The sequence below is a fragment of the Leptodactylus fuscus genome, chromosome 3 (assembly GCF_031893055.1).
Source record: "Leptodactylus fuscus isolate aLepFus1 chromosome 3, aLepFus1.hap2, whole genome shotgun sequence".
Lineage (NCBI taxonomy): Eukaryota > Metazoa > Chordata > Amphibia > Anura > Leptodactylidae > Leptodactylus > Leptodactylus fuscus.
This window is the reverse complement of record NC_134267.1, coordinates 212,825,694-212,841,170: the sequence shown is the minus strand read 5'-3', so window position 1 is coordinate 212,841,170 and position 15,477 is coordinate 212,825,694. Positions and strand designations below refer to the sequence as shown.

Genomic DNA, 15,477 nt, shown 5'->3' with positions numbered 1-15,477 from the left:
TCACAATAGAACCGTATCAAACAAAAAACTGCAAAAATACATTTCCTCAAAGAGTGCAAAATAAGCCAGGAGCACCTGTACGGTAACAGCGAAGGCCGGCGTCAGAGTGAAAGTGTGAGCTGGGAAACAGTCTGCGTATTGGCCAGATTTACCAGCCTGGATGCAGTTAAAGGGTAAGTTTACACAGGTTTTTTTTTTGGTTTTTTTTTTATATAAGCGCACATGGTCCCCATAGACTATAATAGGGTCCGTGTGCTTTCCGCACGAGTCATGCAGACAGGAAAGTAGATCACAAAGTACTTTTCTGTCCGCATGTCTGTGGAAAGCACACGGACCCCACGGGGGGGGGGGGGGGGGAGAGAGTGGGGAGTCCCCATGAGGACTCCCTGAGTGGGTTACCGAACGCAGGTGTGTAACAGGCGTAAGAAAGCTTGGCAGTTTTGTTGAACTGGATTCAGACTGACAAATCCAGGTGATATGTGGACTGTTTCCCGATCCTACATCAGACGTGTAAAACCAGTGTAATGGACCACAACCAACAAGTATGGCTTCCGGTTTTCTCAATGAATGTAGTTTCATCCATAACGCTGTATAGCATATTTTAAAATACTTGAGGAATTGTCATTGGATGCCAAAAACTAGGAGCTTGTGCAGATTGATCCAGTTTATGGCAGAACGTTGCAAGGCCAGATCATTTCCACTAAGGGTTTTTGAGGGGAAGTGACAAAAACAGATTTGCACACTTTTTTTGCTCCATATTAAGTCAGTTGCACATAATCGCCTGCTAACTGACTGACATGAAGGAACAGCATAGGGGGACACACGGATATCATCGGTGTGCCGCCATGGCTTCCGCAGCCCCTTTCATTCAATGATTAGGAGCCCCGGAAGCAGGGCGACAAAATCAGACAGGAGTAGGACCTGGTCCACATTTTGCGGCCTGCACGCATGACCGTGTCATTCACCGTCATGTACGGAGCCATAGAAATCAATGAGTCAGTGCGTGATCTGGGAAAAGCACAGATACCACACTAACCTTTCATATGGTCGTCTGCAAGGGGACTAACAGCAGATATGGAACCATACTGTGAACCTATAGTCAGCCCGTGTGGTACCAAATCCCAATTTTTGCTCCCTCTATATAAATCCATAAAAACGGAGGTACAGTGTAGCCCAGAAGGTGACAGGTGCCATCTTACCAGTATGTAAAACACAAATACATGATATATCAGCAGGATACAGCCTGTGTTATGTATACAGCATGACAGCATCCCTGTTCTCAAGGATTGTAGGATATTTAGGGAATGGTTATGTAAGCGATTTCCATATGTATAAGTGTAGGCTCATGTCTGCCATAGGTGAGGATATTCATTTGATTGTATAGCGCGTGACCCGTTACCAGTCCCTACAGGGGACAAAGGTCCCATCTGCACTTTGTGCTTGTCATGAACCTGCTACATCAGGACCTTGCTTTTGTAAAGAAAGTGGACGTGACCTCTTAGTCATCCTTTTTTTTGACGTCCGGTTTCTTCCTATATTTCAGGATAGCAAAGACCACCCAGCAATTCAGGATCAGCATCACAATGAACCGCACGAGAACTGAAAGGAGAGGACATGGAAATGAGTTCATAAAAGGACACTTAGCGCTCCTGACTAGAGTAGTATTTGAAACAGCAGTTTCGAATAGCACGCACCCATAGGAATGAATGGACGCAGCTGGCACGCGGGGGGTTAAGCGGCAGGATGCCGGCTCTGTCTGCGTGCCGGCCGGCTCCATTCATTCCTATGGGTGTGTGCTATTCGAAACTGCCGTTTCGAATACTACTCGCTCATCTCTATTCCTGACATGTCCTGAATCCATAATAACTGTGTTGTACTGTGCCTCAGTTATTACTCCTGGAAATTAATGAAGAAATTGACAAGTTCCCATTCTCCATCCTGACTTAGTCAGCACTTATTGGATGTTCTTCCTTTTTAGGGATTTGCCCCCATTTGAACAATTCTCAGATATCAAGTTATTCAGACATTTCTCTGAGGAATAACAGAGGGACGGCACAATGCAATATTAGAAGAATAGACATTTCATGAGGAACGCAAGCGCTTCCTAAAACACACACGTCAGGAGAGGCGACTATTTACTAATACTTAGTGCAAACTTATTTTGGCAGGCAGATTTGGAGGCAGAAACCTCCCCCATTGATTCATTTGTGCTATCCTTCTGCTTTGTCACATACCTGCAATGTCTCCGGTGGTCATGACGGTGGTGAAGATCCTTGCTGTAGATAAAGAATAAGAAGATATGAGTATAGAAGACTTAAAGGGGTTGTCCAGGACTGGAGACATGGCTGCTTTCTTCCAGAGACGGCACCACATCTGTCCATAGGTCGTACTGCAGCTCAGCTACACTGCAGTGAATGAAGCTAAACTGCAATATCGCACCCAACCTGTGGACAAGTGAGGCGCTGTTTCTGGAAGAAGGCAGCCATGTTCTTCTAACCATGGGCAACTCCTTTAACCATTTAGAATATTTCTACTACAGTTTTGTAAAGGCTTTAGGAGTTGTCTGAGAAGTAGGAAACTTTAATAGGCAGCTCGTGTGCTGTGATCGCCCATATACAGTATATTATATTGTAGTGTCCGTCACAGCCCCGTATACAGCTGCTGACATCGAAAACAGGGACACGTCGATGGAGGCTACAAAATACCGTAATAGTACTGTCGGTTTCCTTACTAGCACAGGTGTACGTCGCCATGATCCATGTCAGGGCACTAGCTTGGCCGGAGTCTTGTGTGCGCCACAGATGCTGCAGCTGGAGAAACTTGCTGGATGCGCTGATCAGAGTACATAAATTCTGCAAGACAGGACAGTACATTACCAGGATACAGTAGTCGCTGTAACCCCGGGTATAGGTGGGGTAAACTACTTTTTGAAAAGACGCAGCATGTTAACTTTAGCTGTGGAATCGCAAGCGTTTTTAGCTATGATTCAGTATGTTGGGCCTAGGTTATCAGTATGTGATTTGTCTGGGTCGGATCCCCGGATTCTGCACAGATCAGCCTCCAGCTGTAAGTCATAGGAACGGCTGCAGTTTATCGGACCCAGCGCTATGCAGTGGATGGGGTTGCTGTGGCGCTCCGATCACTTGCATGTGCCGACCTGTCCACTGTCCATCTGGCACCCAGAGGCTGCTAGAACAGATGTCCAGGTGTTGGACCCCAAAAGATCACATAGCTATAACCTATCCTAAGGTCTTTAGTATGAAAATTCAATTTTAGGCTGGAAAACTCCTTCACAGCAAACCACCAACTTTTCAGAAATTAATAGCACATGTGAATATAAGACTTTGTAATATATCTTATTAAGGATTTCTGTTTCCTCTTCCTTGTCTTCATTCCGACAGCTTGTTCACATTATATCCATCTCACACATACACCTCTATATAGTGGGGAAATCCTCCTGCCCTCTGGTTAATTCCTCACAGCCTCTTATCTACAACCTAGCAGTGTTAAAAAATAAGCAAGGAATAGCAGAGTGTAACAGGTGCAATTTAAGAGTCTTTTCTAATCACCTCCACTCTTCATAGACTAATATGGAGATAGTAATTGCCTGAGACGTGGATAAGAAAACAGATTTCTTTAATAAGATATATTACAAAGTTTCTTATATTCACCTGTAGTATACATTTATGAAAAGTTATTTACAACTGGTGGTACACTTTACAGATATGTACCTTGTACTCACCAATGCTATGTCTATGATCCATTTCTTGAGGACCAGTATGTTCCAGAGTCCGAAAGCCCTAATGTGCGGTTAAGATACACAACAGTCTGATGGAACACATGGCTACTGAACATGATCAGGATTCAGTCAGGATTTAGGTGCGGATTCTACACCTCACTCCTGGTGCAATTTCTGCAAATGAAAATCAGTTCCATTCATCTGAACTGCTACAACAAGATCTGCTGCATGTGTCCATTTCCTTTAATTACACAACTAATGCAAGTGAATTGGTTATTTTATATCATATTCACATAGCAGAAACAGAAATAGGCTGCAAATTCCAGATTGGTTGGAGTCCGATTGGTCAGATCCCCGCTGATCAGGAGAACTGAATGGAGCGGTGAGCGTTGTGCCTGACCACATCTCCGTTCAGTTCTCTTGATCAGTATGGATCGGAGTGATCGGACTCCAACTAATCTGCAACTTACCCCCTATGGATTATACCTAAAGAAATGCCAACGGTTTTTCCTATTGGTATGATTGAAGCGGAAAGTCCGCAGCAGAAACCTCTGCAAACCGTGCGTGAACAGTGCTGTGGGAAAAACCACAATGCGTTTCTGCCACGGTTTTTCCTGCAGTGCTTTTTTGGTGTGGCCCATTACATGGGTCTTTAACCTTAAGATGCATTTTAGTCCCACTGATTGATAATGGGGTCAATCCATATCTACCACCATGTCCACAGCAGAACCAAGTCTTATCGCTAGTTAATATCGTTGGCCATATCATTAGAAAGGATACATCCCAGAATAAGACAATGCACTCCGTATACTGCCACTGTAGTAGAGGATAAAGAGTAGAAGCACGGCATCTGAAATACAGAACATCCTATGGAATTACGTCACTTATCACAGTGGGGGAGTTTATCAAGACTAGCATGTTCTCCACCAGTCTTAATCCATTCTCCGCTGGTGCAAGACATACATAGATTATCAAGACGCTCCAACCTCTTAATAATTCTGGTGCCTATTTGGGAATCCCAAGCACCACAATTACAATGTACGCCACGCAGGGACTAGCAAGTAAGATTCACACCAGTTACACTAAATCTGTAGATGAGTTTTATTGTGAATCCACATTAGAAAGGGAAAACTGATCTGATCAGCGTGTAACTAGGCCTGGTCATACGGCGACAATCAGCAACAGCAGTGTCCGATGCTCTTCTGTGATGTCATGGGCCCGGGGTCACTGTTGAGGCCTGTGATTGGTCCTCAGCAGTGACATAGGCACGCTGAGCATCATGACGTCACAGAAGAGCACCAGACACTACGAGGAGGCTCAAAAGAGGTAACAGAAGGCGAGTATGAATGGTTTTTTTTTGTTTGGTTTTTTTACACCTTCCCTTGTATACTCAGAGTTTAATAGTTTGCCTTCCAGTTCTATCTGAAGGACTTTGGATCATTCTGGGGATTCACTTCATACAAACACAGGTTGAAATTAATCTTCTGAAGTTCGCCCATCTTTATACACAGTTAAGGACACTGGACCCAAATACACCCCTGGTGTCCACCTAATGTGTCTAAATGCTATGGGGAATCGCTCAGGTAGATGTTCGGTAGTAGTGCAGGAAACAGGGACACAGAGACTGGGTTGCACACAAGTTTGGGCTTTATTCACTTGTGGTGCATTAACTGCCTTTGCAAAGGCACAAATAAACAAAACAAAGCCTTCTCGGCTGAGAACTAACTAAACATAGGAAAACTTTCCCCTGACTGTGTGGCGCCACAGCTCCTAGTCCTCATACTCAGACTATATCAGGCCTTAAATACAGAGCTGACCTCCCTGGTGTGTGTCTTATCATACACCGTTTAGCTGCCTGGCTGGCATACCTGTCCTCCCACACCAAACCCTTCATTCTCTCACAATGCACAACGCAATGTTCCTGAGCACGGATAGAAGAAACCATCAGATGATCAGTGTAAAAGAAAAAAAAGGCAATAATGTTATCACTGAGCGTTGGAAAAATACAGCCAGATTAATCCACTGCAGAACTTGGCAAAATATCATGAATCAAAGAATTCTGCCTGTCAGGTATAACCAGTCTGGTGGGGAAATGGTGTTTGGTGGAAAGTTATCTTGGCATGCCCTGGATGCTCATGACGTGCTTATACCAATACATGCCACAATACATTGATGTGGTACATGAAAATTGCTGTATGAAGGCTAAACACGCAACAAGATGGCGGTCTCTAATGCAGTGACCATTTAGTGTATATACTATGGATGCAGAGTTCACCTCATACTAGACAGATTTGCTGATTTGTTAAGATTTTTTCTTACCTTGTGCTATTAGGATCGGATATTCAACATAAGTCTCCATTGGGTATTCATAGTACATGTGGTACCTTAGAAATACAAGAAACCTGGAAGGAGATACAGAAACAGGTACTGTATGCAGGTAGGGGCTGTACAAAATATTACTAAAAAACTGTTATAGCCCCCATGCACCCTGGGAAATAGAAATTGGATTGGATTTATGCAGACCTTCCCCCCAAAAGATACTCCCCCTTTTTTGGCCCCCATATTGACTTTAGGCTACTACTTGCTGGGTTACTCTTGCAGGTATCAGTAGCTATTTACTAACGTAGGTTCACACTAGCATTCGAGTCTCTATCGTTCGGGTCCACATAGGGACCGAAGGACGGAGACCCTGTCAGCTTAAAAAACATAAAACATGGTGTCACATGACCCACAGGAAATATTATCAATAATCCCATAAAATAAACATCAATAATAAATCAAATATAAATTAAATAAAGACACAACAACTTTTTAGTGGTATAAAAACTTGACCGTGATGTTTTATTAAGGGGTTACATAAATTATTAAAATATTTTAATGAACCAATAAAATTAATTGATAGATAAATAAACAGATGAATAAATAATCAAATAAATACACAACCATAACAACAATAATTTGACTTGACCATCAAGTCCACCCAGCAGTAGCTGGGCGACTAACACCCCCTCTAATAAAACGTCACGACAATTCTAATGACCTGAACCAATAGGGTGGGCGGGTGGGCGCTGCCTTTCTTCCTCAGATGATTCTCCTCAGGAACTGGCACACAATTACAGCTGAGCTGTCTTTTATGTACAAATCTGCCGCCACTGGAAACATCTGCCCAATCAGCTGTTGACCTGGTTGCTAGGCAGAACATCTGTAATCCAATCAACTGGTGACCCGTTACTGGGCAGAATAACTGGAAACTTCTAGAACCTGCTCGTGCTGGGCACAGCTGACCTTGCTTAACCCCATGGTAAGCACCATTCATAGAATTTACCTCAGAAAATAGGGGAGGACATAATTAGAACAAACCAAATTATAAATTTATCAAAAACAGCACATATTACCACCAATTAATATTATTTAACCAAAATTGCTTCCTGGGGACAGTGACACCATGCGCCCCCACCGTTATGTCACTTTTGGGGGCATTTTCATGGTGTCACATGACCCACAGGAAATATTATCAATAATCCCATAAAATAAACATCAATAATAAATCAAATATAAATTAAATAAAGACACAACAACTTTTTAGTGGTATAAAAACTTGACCGTGATGTTTTATTAAGGGGTTACATAAATTATTAAAATATTTTAATGAACCAATAAAATTAATTGATAGATAAATAAACAGATGAATAAATAATCAAATAAATACACAACCATAACAACAATAATTTGACTTGACCATCAAGTCCACCCAGCAGTAGCTGGGCGACTAACACCCCATCGGCCTTGACTAAATAGGCAAGGCCCCCCCCCAAAAAAAAAAAAAAAAAAAAAAAAAAAAAACACCAACGGCCCTCTCTACAATATTCTGAAATTAAAAATATCATTCCCAACTTCGGAAAAATGTACACCATCCTTTCTAAACAATCCTGCAATAAAACCCTCTAAATCAATGTGCCGGTATGTAAATCCCCCGAGACATGGCAAAAATTTTGCCATTTCTTTGTTGAACCTCTTCCTGATTTTGTTGAGGAACATGACCTTACCATTATTCCAGACTAATCGAGGGACTACTTCGGAAAATACTAGAATAGCGTCTGGAAAAAGACATTTCAAAAAAGCTAGATCCTTTTTTGCCTCAGCAATGAGGTCGAGTGTTTTCACTTTACCCAAATCATTCCCACCCAGGTGAATAATGATCACCCGTGGAGTAGGCCAAACAAACATTAATTGTTTAATTTCATCAATGAGAGACTTCCATAACATTCCTCTAATGCCCTTCCAATATATATTAACAGAATTCAAATCAAAAGATAAATTTTCACCGTAAACTCTTATCTGCGACCTCTTCTGGGCCCAGTACACAAAGGAATGGCCAATTACCCATATAACACATTGACCACCTATAAAGAAAACAAAAATATATTAAGAAGGTAATAAATCAGGACGTATATAAAGTTTAAATCGCCTGGATTCCCATCTCCCAATCCTCTTGATAACAGCGTCATCCAACCCGAGCCGTGCTGCTTCAGTAGCTGCACCAATACGAAAGGAATGAGAGGAAATCTTTAAACTCTGCAACTGAAGATGACTTAAACATTGTTTCAAAACAGAATTAAATTTAAATTTAGTAAGCGGTTTCAGGTTACTGTGTAATAAAAAGTTAATTCCACCTGTCGGTCTAATTTGTAACCATTTTGACACATTGAGAACCGGACATATATTGCTATCTCCTAAAGGAAACAAATGTATAAAACAACCTTTTGCTAACTGATCTGTCTTAGAATGACGAATGTAAATAATCAACATGTCATCAGAAAACTGTACATCAGTAAATTTCAAACCTGTATCAGAGAAACTGCTTTTCGCTACTAACTCCGAAATACGCAGGGCTGCAAAAAAGGCAATGGTAAATGCGGTTCTAAATAAAGAAACTTCAAAGTTATTAAAACAGACGACTTCCAGTGTTAGCCACAACTTTTCCAACAGATCAATAGAAATAGGCATTCTACGAGGTAAGACAGCAGATGACCTACGATAGCCTTTTAATAATTGCTTCACTAAAAATTGAGAAGAAATAGACGGTTGCCCAGATAACTTCAGAAAAAAGGAAATACCTGCTAAGCATTTTAATATAGAGGAATGTGACAAACCCTTCAGCATGAGCTCGCATACATAAAATAGAACGAGACCCACATCTGCACAAAAACCATCAGCTGTGACAGAGTTACAAAATTCCAGCCAGTCTTTCCATGCGGTTGCGTAGCTAACCCATGTTTTATTTGCCAATGATGCTCTCAAAGTGTCAGCTATCAATCCCATATGAGGTCCCACAAATGGGGTGGACATTGAATCCCTGTTGCTGCTGCATCCGGAACCAGAGAAAAGAATCTGTCCAGCTGAAAACGAGATAGAGAATCTGCTATCGCATTAGTTGAACCCGCTACATATCTTGCCTTGATCCAAATATTCATGCGCAAGCAACATAAAACTAAATGACGCAGCAATTTTACAACCATCTCCGATTTGGATGAAAGAGTATTAACTGCAAAAACCACTCCCTGATTATCTGAATGCAACAGGATACGCTTATTCTGAAAAAACTTGCCCCAAATAGCCACGGCAACCACAACCGGGAATAGCTCCAATAACACGATGTTCTTTGTTACACCATTGTGTACCCAAGAGGCAGGCCAACTATCAGCTGACCATTGCCCTTGAAAAAAGGCTCCATATCCAGCACCGCCTGCTGCGTCAGTGAACAATTTAAGGGCTTCAGTATTTATAAAATCATCCTGCCAACAACTGGCGCCATTAAATTTGCTTAAGAATTCCAACCATAAAGAAAGATCTTCTTTTAGACTCCTACATAGCCGAATGTGAGACTGAGGGGAAGTGAGGCCACTAGTGGCCGTATATAGACGCTTAGAAAAAACCCTTCCCATTGGGATAACCCTGCTAGCAAAATTCAACAATCCCAGTAAGGATTGCATTTCTTTCAACGTTACTTTAGCCTTAGCTAACATATTGATCAGTAATAACCTCATTTTCTCAATTTTCTTACAAGGCAACCGGAATTCCATCCTATCCGAATCTATTATAATACCTAAGAACTCTAAAGAGGAACAGGGGTAAACAGTTTTTTCTGAAGCTATAGGGATGCCAAAATATTTACAAATCTCTAAAAACCGAACTAGAAAAGACTGACAATCAGAAGACAAAGCAGGGCTAACAAACAAAAAATCGTCAAGGTAATGTAAAACTTTTCCATCACCGGAGTCAAGTTCCACCACCCACTGCAAAAAACTAGAGAAAGCCTCAAAATACTTACAGGACTTGCTAAATCCCATAGGGAGACACATGTCAAAGTAAAATTTATGGTTAAATTGGAAACCTAAAGAGTTAAACCCTGTAGGATTTACCGGTAATAGCCGAAAAGCTGACTTTATATCGGCCTTTGCTAAAAGTGCTCCTCTACCACATTGTCTCAAAATAATCAAAGCATCATCAAAGGATGCATAATTCACTGTACAGTCTTCCCTATCCAATTCATCATTCAAAGAGGTATGTTTTGGATAGGAAAGATGGTGAATTAACCTGAATTCCCCAGGCTCTTTTTTTGGGACGATTCCTAAGGGAGATAACCTAAAATTCTTGAAAGGTGGGTGGTCAAATGGACCAGCCACTCTACCTAACGATAACTCCTTATTAATTTTTTCAGCAACTACATCCTTATATAATTCAACAGATTTTAGATTGTCAGTCCAGGAACAACCAGAACCAGAGAACGTAGGTACATCAAAACCAAATTGAAAATCCTTTATTAATAAATCAGCCATCGCTCTGTTTGGATAATGATTTAACCAAAGCCGCATGTTTTCCCAAATCACCGGCGTCCGTGCTCTTTGCCACCTGTTCTCTGGTACTGGGCTGCTGCTGCCCTGACTGGGAATTCTTTTTAAAGCATCTTGCCATGGGATGTGCCCCTCCACAAAAGGAGCACTCATGTCTATACCTACAGTTCTGAAACCACTTGCAGGTAGCTTCATTATAGGCAAAACAGACACCTTTTTTCATAGCTCCCTGGTTAGATGATGACTGTCTATTGGCAGTATTACGCTGCGGAAGCATTAGGTTAAGCCATAGGCCTACATCCTTCACCCCCCACTTAAGGGAGGGGTATACTGCAATTTTTTGGCGAAAAAGTTCATCGTAGGTGAACCACGCCATGCCTCCGAAATTTTTATAGGCCTCTAATATAATGTCTATGTGCTGAAAAAGGCCCGAGCATAAATGCGGGTGCCTTTCACCCAAAACCGCAGCATACACACAAAATGCCTGGAGCCAATTGTGAAAGGATCGCGGTACCGATCTTTTCTTGTCATCATCATTTTTATCTTCTTTCTTATCACTACGAACCAACATTTCCTTGGCTGAAGGAAGCAAAGACAATACGTCAACGAACTCCAATTTCCAAATCCGCTCCTTCACTGTCATTGATAAGTGAAAGCCAAGCGGAGATAACTCGCACGTCATTGCTTCCTTCACACAAGTTTGTGGGACTCCCAAACCTTTTTTCAACAACAGGTTGAATACTAGATTCAATACTATACAATGAAGGGTTAACATTAACATTAGAAGTAGTGATTGTACTGGGAGGTTTTAACCATGCCCCAGCAGCAGATGGCGCTTTAGGAGCACCATTAAAATCATTAATAAATTTCATTAATTCCTTAATAAAAACAGACTGGACATTGAGACTCTCACCAGCTCCGGACGCCTCCTGGACACGACCAGAGGAAAGCTGGGATGTAGGTAGGCCGGATCCTTCTAACCCATCCTCACCGAGCAGGCCTGGATCTTCAGATGCTGAAGGGAGAGGCATCAGGGGGGCAGGTGCTACATCTTCCGGCAGCTGAGAAGGGACAGCAAACTGCTGAGCCCTTTGGTCATAGCTCCGCCCATGCACCGACAGCCGTGTTCCCTGATAAGGACCCACGGAGGGGCATGGGCTCAATTGCTGCCGGTGTGTGCCCCGCAACGCTCCCTCACCGCTTCCCTCACTGCTCCTCAGAAGTCTTCCGTCCCGGATTGGGCACCATCCTGCCGGCTCACGTGACCCGCTCCTACTACTGCCCTGGCTCCTCTGCTGCCCACCGCTGCTGGCCTCCGGACTCTTCCCCTGTACGCTGCGCCGGCCCGGCTCCGACCGCTCTCGGCTATTACGCTGGCCGCCGGCACTTCCCGCGCTCCGCCTCCTACTGACAGCAGGAGGCGGGGTATATGCTGAGCGGCTTCGGCGGCTTCTCTTCGCCGGCAATGACACATCGCCGGAAGGACGTGCCGGCAGGTCCACTCTCTCGCTCGGCGCCGACAAGGTAAGTGTATCGGCACTATTGTCCTCCGCTATGCTGGTTAAAGGTTGTGACAGGCATTGTCTCAACCAATCTTCTCCCCCTGCAGACTCCGCTCTTTCTATAAGCTGCTTCAATAGGTCTTCCATAGCGCTGCCTTTCTTCCTCAGATGATTCTCCTCAGGAACTGGCACACAATTACAGCTGAGCTGTCTTTTATGTACAAATCTGCCGCCACTGGAAACATCTGCCCAATCAGCTGTTGACCTGGTTGCTAGGCAGAACATCTGTAATCCAATCAACTGGTGACCCGTTACTGGGCAGAATAACTGGAAACTTCTAGAACCTGCTCGTGCTGGGCACAGCTGACCTTGCTTAACCCCATGGTAAGCACCATTCATAGAATTTACCTCAGAAAATAGGGGAGGACATAATTAGAACAAACCAAATTATAAATTTATCAAAAACAGCACATATTACCACCAATTAATATTATTTAACCAAAATTGCTTCCTGGGGACAGTGACACCATGCGCCCCCACCGTTATGTCACTTTTGGGGGCATTTTCAATCCCATAGTTGCAGGACTTTTCTCTCCGCCGATTTCAAGCGGAATCTGCGGTGGAGTCTTGTACAGAGACTCCAATGCAGAAGTGAACCTAGGCTTTTCGATCCCACTCCTGCCCATGGTTACCTCTGCTTCCCCATCACCCTTTACCCCCCTCCAGAAGGCTCCATGCATCCCCCCCACCCTGCTGGAAAAAAAAAAAAAAGCAGCAGGGGCTGACTAGGCCCCCTAAAGTTGCAAGCCCCATTGCAGCCATTACCGCTCTTATGGTGGGACTGCGAAGCCATCGGCAGGTAAGGACTCCTTGTAAAGGTCCCAGTCTGGCCCAGATTCCCCCATGTACATGGGTCCATAGAGGTGCAGAGCTGGCAGACACATTCAGGCTTTGGTTAGTATAAAGGACCCCCTGTCACATGTCTCCAACCCCCTTCCCTTGTATATTGTAAGCCCCTGCGATAGGTTCCTCTGTACAAGTTGGTCACTATGTAGTTCACCTTTATTGTCTATTAGTTTTTCATTATACTGTACATTTAGCCATGTCGTATATACATAACCCGGACCAATAATGTCACTTTAAAATGATAGAATACCTATAATACAATACGCTAGTACTACAAATGGCATAATAGCTGGACAACCCAATGACTGCCATAGAAATATGTAGGTGCACCTTACTAATATACACTCATATGATCCCATACTCTATACCACAATGCCATATGTAATAGAACGCTGCAATTAAACATATTAGCAAATCCTGAATATAATACAACGTTCTGATAAACTGTGCGATTCATTTTACAGACAAATATTAGGGAATTGCTGTGTAAGTAATTCCCCTATACTGTATACAGGTTCACAAACATAGACAACCTCGGTTTCAGGAAGCGCCCGAGGCGTCAATACTTCTTCAGCTTTGCACATGTGCAGTTCTTCCATTGTCTATATCTACGCTGTATATCTAATGGCTGAATTATTACGTATTGTCACATGGAGTTGAGGAATTTGGCGCCCATAAGTAAGTATAAGTATGTGACGTGTATGGTGTACAATTACCTGACCAGCCGGGGACATGTCTAAGCAGGAAACTAAATATACACACCCAAAAGCTACACAGGACATTCACAAAAGAGACGAATTGTAATACAGTCCTTGCTGGTGGCCGTGCAAACTGCGTGAAGTGCATATGGCAGAAGGAGTTAATGGCTGCAGTGCAGGCTGACTAAATCGTTAATAGGCAAGGGTTTAGGGGCACAAAACAGGGTGCATAATGGGTTAATGAGTGCAGAGCAGGAGGCGTTAACGGTTAATAGATGCAAATGCTTAAAGAGTACAGAGGAGACCACAGAAAGGGTTAACGTAACCAGTGCAAGCAGCATAAAGAGTTACTAGGTGCATGGAGGCTGCTGAGACATCTTACCCAGTCACCTCCAGCAGCAGACTGCCCAGGCTCAGCCCCTCAGCAGACTTGGCTGCCATCACCGACAGGATCTGAGGAAACTTCAGCACCATACATACTACCAGGGTGCTCCAGTTGGCAAACACCAGCAGCTCTGTCTGGAGCTCCATGTTGTCCCCCTCAGATCTGCTGGAGGAGGCTGCTAAGTTTTAAAGTGACTGGAGAAGATCTTATTTCCTCTTCCTCTATGTCACTGAGGGGAGGGAAATGGCGACTCCTCCCTAATTTAACAATGAGGATGAGGGAGCTGATGCCGGCAGAGACAACCTGCACCAGTGGCGGAGGGGGCTACAAGCTCAGCCCTAACTTTCTTCAAAGAGAACAAGGCTGGATTCACATGTAGCATTATGTTACAGAAATGTCTACCATTCATCTGACTAATGCTGCAGTCAGTGGCGTAACTAGGAATGGCGGGGCTACCACTGATAGCTTGGTAGTTACATCACTGGCTGCAGTCACGTATTGGCCTAGTGTCCTCTGTTCTGATCCATCGGAGCACCACAACAACCAACACACGGACCGCTAAAATAGCAAACACCAATGGGATATAATGGGATCCGTCCATTGTTTTTAATTGAAATCGCTGAACGAGAAAGTCGGACTTGCAGAACATTTTCATCTGGCAATTTATGGCGGTCATGGACTCTTGACAGAGACTCCGACGCAGATGTGCCATCTGCCATCCATGTCACCCCAAATAGACAGATGCTGTCTTCTTTATATTTCATAAACCCCTAGCAATGAATCTGTGAAAAACAGATGAAACACAAATGCGAAAGGGCCTTTAGGTAGCAATGGCCGCACCTCTCAAGATTTGTTTCATTGTTCAGTAAGATTGAGGCGATCTTAAGATTTCAGGATCGATATTAAAATCCGATTTCCGTTCATTTTCCAGCCGATCGCCATCATGAAATTTGCTCCATCGCCGATCAGAATCAGATCTTTTCCGATCCAGATTGCTCAACCCTAGTCAATGCTTCTCTATGGGAAAAGTCACTTCTGGGGTTGAGCCGATCTTGAGATTTCAAAATCTGATTTCCGAATATTTTCCAGCCGATCGTGAAATTTGCTCAATTGCCAATCGAGATCTGATCCCGATAGCTCAACCCTATTGTTCAGGTTCAGGGCTCCTAGGAACCTATCTATAAAACATAGTGTAGAATATTCTCAGGGCTCCTAGGAATCTATCTATAAAACATAGTGTAGAACACTGTCAGGGCTGCTAGGAACCTGTCTATAAAACATAGTGTAGAACACTCTCAAGGCTCATAGGAACCTATCTATAAAACATAGTGTAGAACACTGTCAGGACTCCTAGGAACCTATCTATAAAACATAGTGTAGAATACTCTTAGGG

At 43.3% G+C, this 15,477-nt stretch overlaps 1 protein-coding gene across 1 annotated transcript; it reads right to left on the bottom strand.

The window, feature by feature from the left end:
- Nucleotides 1-359: 359 nt before the first annotated feature.
- Nucleotides 360-14,273, bottom strand: SLC66A3 (solute carrier family 66 member 3). The gene is made up of 7 exons (XM_075266804.1): nt 14,082-14,273; nt 6,059-6,141; nt 4,520-4,589; nt 3,743-3,800; nt 2,732-2,852; nt 2,235-2,276; nt 360-1,599 (listed from the first exon to the last, which is right to left on the bottom strand). Exons 1-7 carry the CDS (start codon nt 14,228-14,230, stop codon nt 1,499-1,501), a joined length of 624 nt encoding a protein of 207 aa, XP_075122905.1. The 5' UTR covers nt 14,231-14,273; the 3' UTR covers nt 360-1,498.
- Nucleotides 14,274-15,477: the final 1,204 nt, after the last annotated feature.